The sequence below is a fragment of the Phascolarctos cinereus genome, unplaced genomic scaffold (assembly GCF_003287225.1).
Source record: "Phascolarctos cinereus isolate Bilbo 61053 unplaced genomic scaffold, phaCin_HiC Scaffold_5;HRSCAF=322, whole genome shotgun sequence".
NCBI classification, from domain to species: Eukaryota; Metazoa; Chordata; class Mammalia; order Diprotodontia; family Phascolarctidae; genus Phascolarctos; species Phascolarctos cinereus.
Window position 1 is genome coordinate 447,544,426 of NW_027555958.1, and position 17,947 is coordinate 447,562,372.

The window sequence follows — 17,947 nt, forward strand, 5'->3', positions numbered from 1 at the left end:
CCCTGTTCCTCTAATGGCTCTGAGCTCCCCTTTCAGGCACAATGAACAGCCTTTCTCTCATATCCACATATAAATGTGGCATCAGTGTTGCTTTCTCTGTAGGATTCCTGGTGGCCCGGGTTAGAAGGCTCTGCCCCTCCCCTCATCCAGCCTTCAGTGGCTGCCTTCCCCACCCAAGTGCTCAGGAGCATCTCTGAAAGCCCTGATGGGGTCAGTGTCTGGCTCAAGGCCTGAGGGTTTGAAGGTCTATCTCCTGCCACCACTGGCCCCTCTAAGTTTATGGGGTGCTTCAACATGCTCTGCGAATCCCAGCTATAAGAATGATTCTCCTTTCAGGGTGCAGTGACTTGGCCAAACTAGAAGCAGCTTCATGCCCTTATCCTTTCCCCACTCATCTTTGATTTCATTCTACCTTGATCCTTTCGGCCTGGAGGTTGCCCCCTTTTTGGTCCATTTTCTGCTACTGTGGCCCAGGCCTTGCTGGGCAGGAGCTCTGATCCTTTGTGGATCTGAGTCTTGCCGCAGGTAATCCTCAAAGAAGGCTTCTCCTTGTCTTCAAGGAAAGGGGCCCTCATCTGGTCAGCCTGGGACCCTCAGCCCCCTCGCTGATAGTCTTCCTATTAGAGTAACCCTACCATTTACAATCAGGAAAAGTTCAATTAGGTGAAATCCTTTTTACTCAATGCTGATTTTTAACCAGTATCTGACTAAAAGTCAAACAGGAGTAAAAAATATGTGGAAAGGTGACAAGTCCAGGTCAGTGCATAGGTAGAAAAGGACCTTTGGAGGATCTGGGGTTGGGTCACTCTCAACCCAGGCTCCTGTACCTCTCACACCCTCATCTCTGGCTCTGGGATCCTGAAGAAATGAGAGATCTTCAGTTATCCAGGGCACGACTGAAGGATGGGATGCGGACACACACATTTTCAGCTCTGTAAACAAACAGAGCTTTCCTTTTACCCTGGAAATTCAGGCCTTCCCTCTACCTCTACGACCAGCACCCTGGACAGAGCCAGGCAAGGCCTCTCACTGCTGGCAGGCTCTGTCTTCTCTTTGGGCTGTGCCATCTAGGGCTGTGTGTGTGTGTGTGTGTGTGTGTGTGTGTGGGGCAGGCAAGTCCTTTCTGAGACCATGCCCTGGGGACTCCCTGGGTCTTTCCCCTGGCCCCTGCATCCTTGGGCTTCTCCCTTTCCATCAAGGTTACTTCAAGCTTCTTGACCATGTAAGGAAATTCTGGGGAACCCCCAGATGAATAAGGGGATTTCCTTTACCAGGTCGGTTCTGTCTCCATCAGGCTCTGCTAGGAGCATCAGAGCTAGCCGGGCCCTTGGAAGTCGGCCAGTCCAAGCCTCCTACCAGGCTTTGTGGTTTTTCCTTAGTGGTTTCCATCCTTCTTCAGCTCCTTCAGCTGTCTGTTCTGTCTTTGAGCTGGTACCTTTGCTCTGCCCTCCACACTGCCTGGCATCCTTTCAGCTTCTGGCAGGACTGCTGTCATCATCTGTCCCTTCTTAGTAGCTTTTCTGCAGAGCCTGTCTCTGGGGCTTTCCTACCTTCTTTTAGAAAACTCTCCCTGTGCCTCCCCTGGCTGTGTGCCCCTTGCTGCTGCTGCTGCCTTCTTTCTCCTCAGCTCCCTCAGGGATGCCCTGGTTTCCCCCCGAGTCTTCTGGGGAGCTGTGGCACACGTCAGAGTAGTGGCCTTCCTGGTGCTCCCACTCCCAGCCTTCTGTGCGATGCTGTGACTTGGCCAGCTGTTGGATGAAGCGTTGTTTGTGCTGCCAGCCGTGGTGTCCTGCTGTTGCCACGGGAACAGCCACCGCCTAGGTCCCACGGGAAATCCTGTTGGGGCTTGTGGGAAGTAGGGGAGAATGGGCCTCTTTCCCCAACCTTTTCCTTTTGGTTCAAAGATGTCTTACTCTGGAGTCTTCCCTTGAGGGCCATGGGTGAAGTATGTCTGCATGGACATTCCTGGGATTGTGTCCTGGGGTTCTGCCCATCCAGGCTTGACTCAGGTTACTGGCTCTGGCTGGCACAGGACCCCTGTCTGGGCTCTTGGACCTTCTGCTAATAGGAACAGTTATGACCTTCTAGTTTCTTCACCTCTGTAGGTTCCCTTGTGCGTTCTCCTAACGAACAGTGAGAGCTGTTCCAAAGTGGGGTGGGCTGCTTCTGGAAGTGGTGAACTCCTCCTTCTTCCAGGTCCCCAAGCAGAGGCTGAGCCATCATTGGGGGGGAGGGAGGCTTCTTGTCAAGGTGATGTTTGGACTAGGCGACTTCTAAGGTTCCTTCCTTTTGACGAGCAGGAACAAGGGCAAAATGTTTGAGTTTCAGAGGGTTTCTCGTGCTAGCGTTAAAGTTGCCAAAACAGTCAGAGTAAAGAGAGGGAGCTAGATTGGCCAAGCTCATGATTGTGATGACCTGTTGTCAGCAAGTCCAGAAAACATGACGCACTTGGGGGTGCACACGCCATCAGAGTGTGTGTGTGTGTGTGTAGGGGGCTTGCATGAATCTGGTGCTGATAAACTGCTGAGGCCACAGAGAAGGGCTTGGATTGTCCGTGTGATGCTGAGTCTGCACTTTGGTCTTAGATGGTTTTGCCAAGCTGGCCACACAATGATTTAGGCCTGCTGTTAGTTCGAGGTGCTCTCCTGCCTGTCCCAGGCTACAGTCCAGACTGTCACAGGCTAGGAGGATGATGCCTTAGGGTGGCCTCAGCTGCCGCTGCTGCTTCCAGGGACACACCCTGGGCCAGAGTGGCTCCTCCACAAATGGAAGGAAGATAACAGAAGAGTCTGAGTGTTTCTGGAAAAGTCCTCAAGGGAATGGAGGCTTTGCCTTTGGGGGTTGCAGGGAAAGTTGTGACAGTGGCTAGTGAAGGTAGACCTCTGGGTCATCTGATGGAAATACGAGTCAGCTGGAAGAAGGCAACTTTGGCCTTCTCAGCCCCCTCCACCGTGTTCAGACAGGCCTTCCCTGGGCTCTCTTGGCCTTGTTTCTGATGTCAGCTCCACTTGCCCAGGTCCTTATCACCTCTCACTTAGACTGTTGTAATACTCAGCCAACCTGTCTTCCTGAGCCTCTTTCCTCATCTCATGCCAGAGTAGTCCTTATGAGTCACTGCTTTGATTATGGCCCTGGCCAAGTCCAAAAGCACCCATGGCTTCCCCTTACTCGAGGCTCTTACTCGTTGGCTTGACATCCAGGGCTCTGTAAGATAGAGCCCCCATTACTCTTTAAAGTGCCATGAGCCACTGCTCCCTTGAACATCTAGGCTTCCTTACCTTTTTTTTTTTTTGGGTGAGGCAATCAGGGTTAAGTGACTTGCCCAGGGTCACACAGCTCTTACATTTGTCCTCCACCTTCCGCCTCTCTTTTGGAGGCCTCCCGACATCCTTCAGCACCCAGGTCAACTGCCACCTCCTTCAAGAAGCTATCCCTGATAACCTCCAGCAGGAAGTGATCTTTGAGCTGGTGGGGGCGGGGGAAGAAGAAAGAATGTTGGAATGAGGACAGGCCTGGATTTGAATCCTGACTAGCTGTATGGTTCCCATTTCAATCTCTTCTAAGCTTGGGCAGTATTTTATCTGTGGGATGGCTTACCCCTTGGTATTATACTTCACAGTCACTGACAGTAGCCCTAAAAGTTGCATGTGTAATTGTCTCCATTTACTAGGTTAAGTGACTTGCCCAAGGTCACAGGGCTGCTAGAAAGTGCTGGGGTTGGTGCCTTCCGGCTAGGATCTTTCTCCTGGGCTAGGCTGCCTGTTCCCTTCTCATAGACCATCTTCTCGTGGAATTGGTCAACAGGTGTTGATGAGGCCCCTGTCATATAATCAGGGCTCTGTGCTAGGCGCTCTGTAAGCATGCAGGAACGGGGTCTGCCCTCAGAGAGCTTGCTTTCTTGGTGGCGGTGGTGGTGGTGGTGGTGAGTTATAACACATGCACAGTATTGGGAAGAGACAGAGGACAGAACTGGGTGGTGCGAGGAAGCCTTCAGTGAAACTGTTCTTCCCAGGCAGAGGTGTATGGGAACTGGCTTCACCAAAGAGGTGGGCATGAGAGATGACTGGGAAGGCTGGTCCTTTAATTTGGCTTTTGTGTGAAGGGGAGTGACATTGTCAGTTCTCAGCACTGGGTCAGAATCAACAGATGCTCAAGAAATCCTTGTTGGTTGTAGAAGGCCCTGAGTGCCAGGTGAAAGATCTTAGGGAGCCATGGAATGACCTCATGAAACTTGTGGCTTAGGGGGACTCTTTGGGCAGTTGTGTGAGGAACAGGATAGATGCGTACACTTGCATTTCTCTAATCAGTAGTGATTTAGAGCATTTTTTCATATGACTATAGATGGCTTTAATTTCTTCCTCCAACAGGCATTTGTTAAGCAGCTACTGTGTGCCAGGCCCTGTGCTAAGTGCAGAACAGAATCACTCTTCCCCTGTTGGCCGTCCAGGCCATGGCACCACCAGGGTTGCCTTGTGGCTCCTGGGACCTGGGCTCCCTCATCTGGGGCAGTGGTCAGCAGCAGTGGGAGATAGCTGCTCTTGTCCCTAACAAGGGCATTGTCTGCCTTGTCATCATAAACACTGGACAGAGGTCAGAATTGGGTAAACGTGGCTTTTCTGTACCATTCTTCACCCAATCCTGGCTGTCCAATCCTCCTTCCAGCTGAGCCTGAGCCTTTCTTGCCACGGGAGCCACGTCTCAGTGCCCTGCCGTGTCTGGTCTCTTTCCATCGATTCTGACATCTGGCTGGTGTTGGCAGCTGATCTCACCCTGGTGTTTCTGTGGTCTGGGTCTTCTTTTGTCCTTTGTTCCTCCTACCCCCTTAGCCCAAAGAGGACCTTGAGAAATTCAGAAGATGGGAGTATTTTAGACTTCCTCTGTTCCCTTGGGCCTCCTGGCAGTGCTTCCAGAACAGCTGATGGCAGTGTCTGCTTTGGGAGCCAAGGACAGATGGGTGAGATGGTATGAGCCAAAGCTTTGTAAGCAGCCCAGCAAAAAAAGCTGCACTAGACCTCTGGGGAGCACACCAGCTGGAGGACTTCCTGGAGCTGCATGTCGCCCCTTTTCCACAGGTGGTCTCTCAGCGTGAGGCCGTCTTCTTCTGGGTTTTATGTGTGTACATGGGGGAGAGTGGCCCAGACCTTGTCCAGGGTGGAGAGGTGGGCGTGGTATACCCATTGTCCTTGTCCTACCACCTCAGTTAAATGCACGTAAAATCTTTTAAGTCTAGGTAGCTGATTGACATCAATTGATAGTCATTATGGAAGCACACCAGTGGGGGCTTATTTGTTTTGCCAGTAGAAAGACTACCTGAGCTGCTCAGGGCCAAGCCCAGAGCTGTGAGAGTAAGTAGAGGTCATTTTAAGGATCCCAACTATGTTAGGAACCGGGTTTTCTCATCCTGCAGGTTTTCTAATCACAAACAACAGCAAACAGTGATACTTCTGTCCAAGTGCCTTTAGGCAGGCACTTGTGGAGGAGGAGCCTCCGTCCCCTTCCTCCATCCCTGTTCCCCCACTGCCCCCAGGGGGCCGGAGGAGGCTTTGCTGTGGTCACTCAGGATGTTGGAGAGAAGCTACTGTGTTAGGTCAGGTGGGCTTTGCACAGCCTAGAAAACCTCTGAGTCTTCTCAGAGCCCCAAGGAAGGCTCCAGATTTCCCCCTGAGGCATTGGATTGTCAGTTCTAGCTCTCCTCAGCAGGTTGGGGACAGGACTTGGGGATGTTCTAGGCTTTCCACAGGCTGCCACATAGTGTCCTCTCTCCCCTAACTTAGCAAGATTGTGCAGAGGTGCAGGCGTCCCTTGCCTGCTGAATAAGGAGTGATTCCTCTGCCTTTCCTGGCCACCAGCGAGGAGGGCCAAGGGCTCTTTAGAAAGACAGCTGGGACTCAGTTGATGTGTACACTTGGCCACCAGTGATGGCAGCTGTTTGGAACGGGATAGCCCAGAGCTGCCTGGTGGTCCAGCCCACATCTGAACTTGAGGCAGTCCAGGCCTCTTTTGCCAGTTCTGGTCTTTCCCCTCTGGGGCCAAGCAGGAGAAGACTCATCCCATCTCCACACTTGGATACTGCCTCCCCCTACCCCAATCAGACCTCTCTCATTCTGGGCAAAACATCGCTGAATTTTTTTAAAACTCATTTGCGTTTGCCGTGATTAGTCTTGCCCGCCGTGGCCAATCCAAGCAGGTTAGCTTCCTCTTCAGCATGGCTCCATTTCAGGTGCTGAACCCAGCTGTCCAGTCCCTCTTGAATCCTTCAGATAATTGACGACCAGACCTTCTTGCTGTCTGGTCATATTCTTTTCTGGGATGTGGCCTCCAGACAGATGCAGTCCTCCTGGGCGGAGGGCATGCTCCAGCCCCTTGTGGGTACTGTGCCTCTCAAGCATGCCCTTGGCCGGGCTGGCCTTTTGGGCCTGGTGGTCACTAAGACCCTCAAGTCTTGTGGTATGAACTTGAACTGTGCTGTAGCTGTGACTCTTCTGCCAATACTGGCAAAACAGAGGTTTTAAAACCGGGTTGTAGGACTTTTCTATTTCTTTCTGCAAAATTTAATCTTAATTATATTATTTCTATCACTTTACCTGGTGAGAAGCTTTTGTATTTTAATTGTATGAGCTTTGTGGGCCTGGGCAGATCATAGATTTAGAGCAGGCCATCAGGTTTAACTTCTTCCGTTTATAGCTGGGGAGACTGAGGCTCAGGAGGTGCAGTGCCTTGCCCTCTGATCCTCAGTTTCCCCTCTGTAAAATGAGAACTGTATCTCAGCTCTTCTGGGCCTTGTGAAGCTCCTGTGAGATCGGGCCCTGAAGTGCTTTGCAAAACGTTCCAGTGGGTGGGACTGTCCCTTAGCCTGGCCCTTCCTGAACTCCAGTCTGAGCACCTGGGGCCCAAACAAGGCCTGCTCTGTCCTGCCTGGGGACTGAGTTTTTCTGTAGCAGTTGGTGAGAGATACTGGCCACTTGATACATTTAGAGAAGGGGCCTGAGGAATTTGAAGTTGTCTTGTTCCCAGAAAGGGAAAGGGGCCTTGATGCTGGAAGGGAGATGTCCCTTTGGGACCCAGCCGAGGAGGGGGGGCATTGGGAATGGTGCAGCTGGAGGGTCCAGAGTCCATAGAAGGAAGGAAATAGCTGGCACTTTTCTTGCCCGGCAAGAGCACCAGAAGTTCCCTAAGCTTAACAGCCTCAAAGCTGCTAATGAGCCTTGTGGAGAGGACTCTGGTTACGGTAGAAAACTTTGTGGGAAGCACTAGCCACTGCCTAGGAGCATCTTTGGTGGGCCCACAGTGAAATCGGCCTTCCTGGGGTTCTGGCTTCTTTTGTTCAGGAATGAGGTTTTAAAGTGGAGAAAGACAAAGAATGAAATGTCTGTCTGTGAAGAATGAAGTGCCTGTCTCTGGAGAAGAGCTTTCGCTCCTTTGGGAGGACTGTGGCATAGCACTTGGGTCTCTTAAATCATTAAGAGAAAACCAGAGGGCCGCTAGGTGGCACAGTGGATAGAGCACCGGCCCTGAAGTCAGGAGGACCTGAGTTCAAATCCAACCTCAGACCAAACACTTGACACTTACTAGCTGTGTGACCCCGGGGCAAGTCACTTAACCCCAATTGCCTAAAAACTAAAAAAAAAAAAAAAAGAAAAAGAAAAAAAAAAAGAAAACCAGAGGACCTAGACACATGATGGAGGCTAAGCAGTACACCTGGGGAAATGGCCTTCTGTTTCTGATGTCTCAGGGTGAGGCTATGGGCCTCACCCAGGCCAGTCGGTGGCCTCAGGCCCCAAGAAGCTCCATCGCCTTGGGGGCCGCTCCCAGGACAGCCAGCTAAGTGCTAGTTGTCCGTCTGCCAGCCCTTGGAGTTGGGTGTGTGCTTTAAAAAGTTTTTTCCATTTATCATTTTGCTGTTTTTGTTTTGTAATAGAAACAGGAGATTTTAAATGTCAGCTCCCAAATACTTGTTTCCCATCTCCCTTGTTTAAATTTAATGTGCCTTTCATTGGCAAAGCTTCACTTGGACTATTGGGAATATTCAAAGAAGGTCTCAGTGGGGATGGGAGTCTGCCAGGGCAGGGGAAGGAGGAGGGGTCCCTTCACCACTTGTAGGTGGCGACCCCTCAGCAGCTGATGAAAAATACATCCCCTGTGGCTTGTGTCCCCCTCCCTCCCCCACACCGGTGGTGACCCCCTGCAGAGTTATAATAGCAGCTCCTGCAGGATGGGGACATTGCGCAGAGGAGGCACTGGATGGGATTTGTTGATTGAGTGCAACGAAGTCTGACTGGTGCTTGAGTAGCTGCGCAGTTTGTACTCTAGCTTTGTCCAGTTCGCTAAGGCCTGCCGGATAGAGCTGGCCTTCTTCTAGGACAGTCTTGCAGACCTCAACATCATTCTGCATCATGATGAGGCATCGGATAGAACTAGACAGACCCCCAGGAGGTCAGAGCTGGAAGGAAGGAGCCTCAGACATCTAGGCTGGTCCACACCTGTGCAGGAAGCCTCTCGGTAGCATCCCCAGCAGACAGCTGTCTCAATCATGAAGTCACTAAACACTGGTGTTTGACATTAGTGTGTGCTAAGAGCTGCAGATCAAAAGAAGGGCAAGAGACAGTCCCTCCCCCCTTCTACCCTGCTCTGTGCCCCGCCCCAGGAGCTCACAGTCTGATGGGGGAGACAACATGCAAACAAATATGTACAGATAAGCTAGACAGGATAAACTGGAAATAATCAAGAGACAGTGGGCCCTAGCGTTAAGGGGGAATCGGGAAAGGCTTCCTTGAGAAGGTGGGATTTTAGCTGGGACCTAAAAGAAGCCCAGAGGGGGAGATGAGGAGGCAGGGCATTCCAGACTTGGGGCATGGCCAGAGAGAATGCCTGGAACTGGGAAGTGAAGGGTCTTGTGCCAGGAACAGCCAGGAGGCCAGGTCACTGGATCCTGGAATATGTGGGTGTGGGGAAGGAAGGGTGCAAGGTATGAGAAGCCTGCGAAAGTAGATGAGGGCTTTCATATTTGGATTTCATGTTTGATCCTGGAGGTGATAGGGAACCCAGGAGAGTTTAGTTTGGGAAGATCAGTTTGACATCTGAGTGGAGGATAGATGACAGTGTGGAGAGATTCAAGGCAGGCAGCCCCCCCCCCCAGTTCCCCCAGCTTCCGTAGTCCAGGTGGGGGGTGATGACGGTCTGCAGGAGCGGGGCAGCAGTGTCAGAGGAGAAGTGCTGCAGAGCTGGAATCGACAGGCCTTGGCAGTAGATTGGATTTGAGGGGTGAGAGAGAGTGAGGAGGCCAGGGTGACACCTAGGTTGTGAGCTGTGGGGGCCATCGACAGTAATAGCAAGTTAAGAAGAGAGGAAGGTTTGGGGGGGGACATAGTGAATTTGAGCTGTTTATGGGACTAGAAAGGTAAAGATGTCTAAAAAGTGGTTGGAGGTAGGAGATTCCAGGTCAGCAGAGAGGTTAGAACTGCAAATCCTCAGCACGGAGCTGGTCACTGAACCCATGGGGGCTGATGAGATCAGCAAGTGCAGTGGTATAGAGGGAGAGGAGAAGGGGCCCGGGATGGAGCCCTGGAGGACACCAAGGGCCTTTGCTTGGAGACTTTCAGAGAAACAAGCCAGAGCCTCCTGTGGCAAGCCCCTTCCTGACATTCCACTTTGGGACAGAAAGCTTTTTCCAGGAGCCAGCCTAAAGTAACTCCACAAGTCCCCTGCCCTTCCCAAGTTTGCCTCTTGGGCAGGTCAGAGCTCACTGACCTTGTTCCCTTCAGGTTCTGGCCCCCTGCTATCGTGTTCTCTCTCCTCAGCTTTCCCTTCTTCCTTCAGGCAGTTGATGGTAGTGATTAGGTCTTGGAGAAGACCATGGCTTTGGGGTAGTCTCAGCTGGTGGCTGGTCCCCAACCAAGAACCCCAGTGGTGTCAGACCCAAGCCAGCCAGCCTGTGGGTCAGCATTTTAAACTTTCAAAAGCAGTTTAATGATGAAAAACATGATTCGTCAGGGAAACTTCTCTAATGGCCTTTTCTGGTGGAATGAGCCCCTACCAGTGGAGACAGACCACCTGTGTCGGGTCATCCCGTGGGATGTGTAGATGGGCTCCTGGGAGGCACTGGGACAACTTTGGCCTGTGCTGTGTTCTACATGTAGGTCTGTTAGGAGATTCCACAGCATTTTCTGGAGCCCACCCAGATACCATGGTAGCATCCTTGGATGTCTGAGCCAAGACAACAACCCTGGATGGCGGCCATGTGGTGTCAGCAGGCAGTTACTCTCACTAGCTACAACAATGTGCAGAGCCCAGCTGGAGGCTGCCCCCAGAAGGCCTCTCCCCTCTCCCCCCCAGATGTCTTGTCTTCGGCCTTGTCTGTATTATTGTCTCCCTTGGTCTAAATACCATTTGTTTCCCCCCAATAGAATGTAAGCCCCTCGAGGGCAGGGCGGGTTCACTTTTGTCTCTTTTCCCATCCTCTTGCACCATGCGTTGCACACAGTAGGAATGTACTAAATGCCCGGGGAGGGGTCTTTTTGATGCTCTGCCCCAGGTGTGTAGCAGTGAGGAGGGCAGGGAACGCGCTGACAGGCTGTCTTGCCCTCCAGCTGAGAACCTGTGGTCCAGGGGCCAGAAGGTGTGTCACTGTGTCTTCCCCGGCCTCCTCTCTGCACACCTCCTTCTGGGGTCTGTTTCTGCTTCCTACGGGCTGAAACCTCAGGAGGTTTGGAAACAGGTTGTGCAGGGTTGGGGGCAGGGTGGCTCTGGGTACCTTCATATAGGGTAAGGAGGTTGGTCTGACCCCGGCCACCTGGGGATTGCCTCCTGCAGGTGACAGGGAATCTGAGATGAGTGGGAATGTGGAGCAGGAGGAAGCAGGGGAGGCCGGCTGTGGTGGAGGTTGCTGGGACTTTGCAGGGGGCGTCTAATCAGGTGCTGGGCCAGGGAAAGCTTGGCTGAGTAGGGCCAACGTACCTGCTGGACTCTTCTCTCCTCTTGTCAGTGAAGGTAGGAAATCAATATATCTCAGCCATCAGGCAGGAGTAATTTAAGGATACGGGGTACTGGTACAGACTTCTCAGGCTGGTCGACCTTTGCTCCCCCCTTTATGTCTCCAGCTTTTAGCCCGGGGCTGTATCCTGGGAGGTTTAGGGATCTGGTCCAGTTCTCTCTTCCCTCTGAGAATTCACCAGAGCTGCCCCTTGTGCCTTCCATATACACATCTCTTCAAGACCTGCTGTGTGCCTGGTCCTGTGCTGGGTCCTGGAGACACAGGAGCAGAAGTGAAGAGATCTTGCCCTCATGAGCTTCCCTTCTAATGCGAGACAGCATGCACAGAAATAAATGTATGCAGAATGAATAGGGAATCTCTTCTATTTACTTGGTAGGTTGGGCAGGCGGCTGCTACGTTCTGTATGTTGACTAAGCACCCATCACCCAGGGTGTCTCATTTTCAGCTGGGACCAGAGCAACAGATCTGCCAGGCCTGTGCAGTTCTGGGTGCCAGGTTTCACAGAACCACAGACTTGGAGCATCCGAGGTGCCTGGAGAAGCTCCTTACTGTGCCAAGGAAATGGGAACAGAGCTCTAGTTAACTCTGAGAGTTAGGAGACAGGAAGCAGACAACTCCTTGTAATGAAAGGGGTCATTCTGGATGCCGGGTGTCAGGCACTGTGCTAAGTGCCTGGGACACAAAGAGGCAGAGACCAGTCCCTGCATTCAGAGAGCTTGCTGTCCACTAAAGGAGGCAGCCCACAACAACTGTGAAGGCACCAGAGTTATGGGGGACTTGTGGGAAGTCAGGAGGTAGAAGTGTAAGGGGGGCTCAGGCATGGAGGAAAACCAGTGAAAAGTCCAGGAGTCAGAGGTCTGAAGTGTCTTGTCTGAAGAGTGTCACTGAATCGCAGAGTGTATGCGTGGGGGGTGAGATGTGTGAAGACTGGAAAGATGGGAGCAGGTTATGAAGAGGATTTTATATTTGATCCTGGAGCTGTTGGAAAGGGGGCGGGGGGGGGAGAGAGAGAAGAGGAGGGGAGACATGGCTGGTTCTGTGATTTAGGAAAATCACTTTGGCAGCTGCGTAGATAGAAGCAGGGGTTCCCAAACTTATTTGGCCTATTGCCCCCTTTTAAAGAAAATTACTCAGTGCCCCCTGAAAATCTATTTTCTTTAACCCTTTAACGTTTTTTGTTTTTGAAATTTGTGTCATTTCATAAAAATACTGCCCCCTGGTTTGTTCCAGGGGGCAGTATTACCACTTTGGCAACCTATGTAGAAGAGAGCCTGGAGTGGGGAGAGACCTGAAGCAGGACCCCCCTGCCCCAGGCCCCAGCGGCTGTTAAGTGAGGTGATGAGGACCTGCGCCAGGGTGGTAGTATCAGAGAAGAGAGGGACAGGTATTGTAATAATAATAATAGTGATTTTAGGAGGAGGGGAACTTCAGGGGAAAACGATCACAAGTGAGGTTTTGGACATGATGAGCTTGAGTTATTTATGGGACCCCCAGTTTGCGATTTCCAGCGGGCATTCAGAGATGGGAGATTAGTGGTCAGCAGAGAGATTAGAACTGAATAAGCATATTTGAAAATCCTCAACATAGGGATGGTAATTGAATCCATGGGAGCTGAAAATATCAGCAAGCAGAATGGTATAAAGGGAGAAGAAAGGAGGACCCAGGTTAGATGTCCATGGAAAAGCTCCAGTTATCATATGTGACCTGGATGAAGATCTAGCAAAGGAGACTGAGGGGGCTTCTCAGGAGAACCTCAAGAGAGCTGTGTCACCAGCACTTAGAAGAGAGCGTCACGGAGAAGTGGGGGATCAGTAGTATCAGTGGCTACAGAGAGGTCAGGAAGGATGAGGACTGAGAAAGGTCATTGGATTTGGAAATCATGAAATCCTTGGTAACTTTGGACAGAGCAGCTTTGTTAAATGATGAGAGTCAAATTATCAAGAATTAAGAAGATCTTGAGAGGAAAGGAAGCAGAGCCATCATCTGTGGATGGCCTTCTCAGCAGCTGGTTTAGGCTCAGGCAGCAGAGATGTGGGATGATGGCTTGGATGCATGGATGGAGGAAAGGATTTTTGAGGATGGGAGAGACATGAGCATGCTTGTAGGCAGTAGGGGAAGAGCCAACAGACAGGGAGAGATGGAAGATCGGTCACTGCGTGGGGATGATGGAAGGGGTGATGCGCTCGAGAAGAGGGATGGAATGGGATCACTTATGCATGTAGAGGGGCTGCCCCTTCGGTAAGCCATCTCTTTGTGTGAGATGAGTGAAGGAGGAGAGAGGAGCAGAAGGCATCTGTGTGCTGTAAGAAGAGGGAGTTCTCAGTGAAATCGGAAGCTAGGTTCTCAGGTGAAAAGGTGGGAGTAGAGGAGCTTTGGGAGGTTTGAGTAAGAATGAAGACTGTGGAAGAGCTGCTGTGGACTGTGGGAGAGGGAGTTGATGAGGGAGGTGTTAAAGGATTGCTGGGCAGTGGTGAGGGCCCAGGTGAGTTAGGTAATATAATCACTACCTGCTTGTTAATTTCTGCACTGGATGGTGGGAGTGATCCCAGAGGAGTGTTGGTGGGGCAAAATTAGCGATACAATAAGATAGCAAAGAACTCAAGGGAAGAGGACAGTATAGAGCTGGACTGGTTCACCAAGGAGTCAAGGTGGGGAAGGTGCAGCGAAGTGCTGCAGAGATGGTCTGGGAAAGAACTGAGGGACTGAGGGATGGGAGGGGCACATTTGGAGTTGCAAGGCAGAGGAAGAGGCAGAATGACAGCAGTTTGGGATTGGAGCAGGGGCTGCCCTCCATCCCGTCCTGGACACTGTACCCCACTAATGTTCATGAAGTAATTTGTGACCCTTAAACACAATAGAAGTGGGAACTCTTTATCCCCTCTTTCAGTTATTTAGAAAGGAGATAAAGGGGGATGGGACCCTTGGTGCCTTGGGCCTGGTGCCTCAGGCCTGCAGCCTGGCCAGGAGACAGTGGAGGCAGCTAATTGACATTTTGGCCTGTCATCAGCCAGAGGATTCAGTTACTCTCCTTGAGCTCCAGCCATGCCAGCAGTGCTGAGCCCAGCAGGCCCCCGAGGCTTGTTCCCTGGGGAGTGGGTGAGGGAAGTTCTGGGGAGTTGGCCAGTTTGTATAATTAGCTGGATTTGTGCCCATCTGCCCAGATCCTGGGTGCTGTGCACCACAAGCATGAGGAGGAGCGGACCCCTGATGGGTAGAGAGACCTCTGAGCATGAGGGTTGGGCCTTCCAGAGAGAGGCAGAAGGAGCCTGACCTTTGGAATGGCCCGGCCCAGTTAGAGCAGCTCTGGAGCCTCCCCAGCAGGCCCCTGGGTGCCTAGCACCGCCCTCTTCAGAGATCACAAAGGACTTCTCGCCTTGGTGATGCCAAGCTTCCGTCTTGCTCCTTCTGTGGATGCTGCTGTTCACGCTGACATGTGCAACATGCTGATTTCTATTGGGATAAACGTGTTGGTTCACTCTCCATGATTGCTTGTGGCGGGAGGGAAGCTAAGCTGGCTTTGCCAAGGTTAACCAGGCTCCGTCCAGTCTGGAGAGAGACTTCTTCCTGCCTGGAGGACCAGCAAAAGTGGATTTGATTCTGAACCTGGGAGCGTCGCGCCCCTCGACTGCAGATGTTGGGTGCGGCTCTTCTTAGACAGGAGAATGAAGCGATGATTGCCAGCCACATCCTTCCCCCTTTTCCACCCAAGGGTGGAAATTGCAGTCTTTCTTGGAGATGGCAAATGGGGCATTCCTTATCCACCATCTCGGTCTGTCTGTTCTGCTGGGTCTTCTGTGGGTTAACCCTTATTAAATACATAAAAACAAAGTGGTTCAATACAGGGATGTTTGGGAGGCTGGGCACTAATGGGTGAGGGGAAAATAATAGTAAGAATTTTTGTTGTTTAGTCACGTCTGGCTCTTTGTGACCCCATCTGGGGTTTTCTTGGCAGAGACACTGGAGTAGTTTGCCATTTCTTTCTCCAGCTCATTTTCCAGATGAGGAAACTGAGGCACACAGGGTTAAGTGACGTGCCCAAGGTTACACAGTTAGTGAGTGTCTGAGGCCAGAATTGAACTCAGGAAGCTTTGAGACTTCCTGACTCCAGGCCAGGTGCTCTGTGCACTTTGATGCCCCCTAGCTACCCCAAGAATAAGAATAAGCCAGTATTTATAGAGCACTTTAAGGTTTGCAAAGCTCTTTCCAAATCCAAGTTCATTTTATCTTCACGATGGCCTAGGAGAGAGGGGCTATTATGGTCTCCATTTGACAGTTGAGGAAATGGTTCAGTGAATTTCCTAGGGTCATCCAGGTAGTAAGTGTCTAAGGCAGGATTTGAACTCAGGTCTTACTCCAGGGACTGTGCTCCATCCACTCAGGTACCAGCAGCTCAGGAAGTGCTTCACACAGGGCTGGCGCTGCATCTTGAAGGAAGCAGGGAGTGTGTGAGGTGGTGGTAAAAGAGCATTCCAGGCTTGGGGATGATGGATGGGCCAGAGCGTGGCCCAGGAAGCTGCTCTGGCTAGACCCTGGGCAGGCCTGGAGCTTCTCCGGTACCCAGACTGCAGGATTCTTGGCTGGGGAGATGCTGCCCCCTGGTGGCCAACCTGAGCTCTGCGGCCTTCTGACCCTTTCCTCCTGGCTTCCTAGGATGGGAATGAGTGTTTAGGTTGTTTATTCTGCCTCTGTGGGCGCTGGCCTTTCTGTTTCTCCCCCTGGGGTTCTGCCCAGGCCCTAAAAGCATTTCCACCATAGTATATTTGAGAAGGGGTCAGCCAGCCGAGGAGGGGAGCCGCCCACCTCACCCCCCCCACCCTAGAAGGGCTCTCCCTCTGCCGACGTTCTTCCTGATGGCCGGCTGAAGTTAGCTTTTCTGCCCCTCGGCCCCCGTGTGGGCCCCCTTCCTTCCCTCGCTCTCGGGGCCCAGGTGTGACCAGCCCAGCTGCAGTGTCTTCTTTTCTCCAGACTAGACATGTCCACACCCTTTCGCTGCCCGTCTGAGACATGCACATGTGGGCAGCTGGGAGGGCAGCGAGTACAGTGCCATGGTCAGGATGACTTAAGTGCTCGTTGTGTACCTCAAGTTTCCTCACCTGTAAAATGGGGATGGCAGTAATGGCACCTCCCTCCCAGGGCTGTTATGGGAAAAGGAGATCATATCTGTAAAGCATTTTGCAAACCTTAAAATAACTACCTAAATGCTAACCATCAGTACCCTCTGGATGAGCCACGCTTCTCTGACTTGGACCTTTCTTTTGTTTTTTAGAAGGAGCTGAGCCTTCCGAGAAGAGGCAGCTTGTGAGTACCTTCTTCTTCGTTTCCCCCCTCCCCCTCCCTTCCTGCTGCTGGGGTAAGTCTGGCTTCCACCAGGTCTTGGGATGCCGTTGGCCCACCCAGTGGACCCAGAGAGAGCCGGGCCAGTTGTGGCCTAGATTTCTGGTGGTCTTCTACAAGTCTCTGGGCCTTGTGGAAATTTTCTGCATGTTGCCCACCCTCCACGTCCCCTGACAACTGTCTCCTGGGTGGTGTCTTGGGTCCAGGAGTGCCTGGCTTTGGAGGCTCTGGGCGGCCCCAAGGAGAGCAGTTAGCCCTGGCTCAGGAGCGGCAGGAGATGGGCTTCTCTTTCCGCTCTGCTCCTTTTTCTTCCTGTGTGACTGAAGTCTCATTGGTCCCCTCCCTTCTCTGGACCTCAGTTTCCTCCTCTGTCAGATGAGGGTCTTGGCCTAGACAGTCTCTTTGGTCTTCCTTTCTAGCTCTTGTTCTTGGGAGCTGTTGTGGGGCGTCTGTTCCAGTTGTGTGGGGGCACCGGAAAGCTCCCAGTGGCCAAGGCCAGGGCCCTGTGCGACTCTGGGCATGGCCTGTGGCCTGACTGCTGCTCCTGTCACCAGGTGTTTGGGAAGGGTTGGGGCTGGGAGGAGGCGTCTTATTCCTACATGGTGCGTGTGGGAGGTGGAATGCTGGGTGCTCCAGAAAAACCTGAGTTCCGCCTCAAACACTCTGCACCTGTATGACCCTGCGCAAGTCACTGAAACTTTCTCAGCCTCAGTTTTCGTATCTGTAACATGGAATAGTAATGGAATCTACCTCACAGGGTAGTTGTGTGTGTATCAACGTTTGTTAAGTGCTTTGCAAACAGATACAAATGCTAGTGATTATATTATATATAAAATAAACAGATTCAAGGTTATTTTTCCCTTGTTCTCTGAAACCTCTTGGTGTTGGTTATTCATAGTGATTTTTGAAAGCCAGGGGAGCTTTGTTCCTGCCTCCGTGGGACATCCGCCCAAAGCCACTCTGCTCTGGAGCAGACATTTCTCCTCATTGGCTTCTGGCCTGTGGGCGTCTAGCTTCCAGGAGCTCACCAGCACAGGGCATGGGGCTTCTGGAGGCCGATTCTCACTTGAGACTAGGATGTTTGTGTTTCTGGGGTGGTCACCTTTTCTCTTTCAGATCACCAAAGCAAACCTTTATTAAGCATCTTCTCCCCACCTTCCCCCTCGTGTCTGTTGTGTTGAGGAGGCCCTGAATGGGGCAAGCTCTAGGCCTGAACGAGCGCCGTGGCTCTTCCATAGCAAACTCTTCATGGTTAGCTCTGAGGGAAGGCTGAGAACCAGGAATTTCAGTCCTAGCTGGGGCCCCTGACCAAATGGAGCTTCCCTTCTGAGGGGGAGGCAGCATGTACACAGATGAATCAATACTAAATCTGTATGAAAAAAACATCACCTAACTTTTTTAGGGGAGGGGAAAGTCCTGGCAGCTGGTGGTGGCCTCAGATGTGAGAACCACCCCTGAAGGGGGGCACCAGGCAAAGGTGAGAAATGGAGGGGTGTGCATGTGCATGTGCACGTGTATATGTGTGTGTATGTGTGTGTGTGTGTATGTGAGTTGGAGTGTAGATTGGGTGAAGGAAAATTTATGTGTCATCGGCCTGGAAAGATAAGCTGGACCCAGGCTGGG

The 17,947-nt window shown here is 51.9% G+C and overlaps 1 protein-coding gene across 16 annotated transcripts in view; it reads left to right on the plus strand.

Moving 5' to 3' along the window:
• Positions 1 to 17,947, plus strand: part of MAST2 (microtubule associated serine/threonine kinase 2) — a 161,476-nt gene that overhangs the window by 56,164 nt on the left and 87,365 nt on the right. For all 16 annotated transcript variants that reach the window (XM_020987611.2, XM_020987613.2, XM_020987612.2 and 13 more), the window contains one exon: positions 16,257 to 16,288. In XM_020987611.2, coding sequence (XP_020843270.1) covers positions 16,257 to 16,288 — 32 coding nt within the window. The remainder of the gene's footprint in view (positions 1 to 16,256; positions 16,289 to 17,947) is intronic.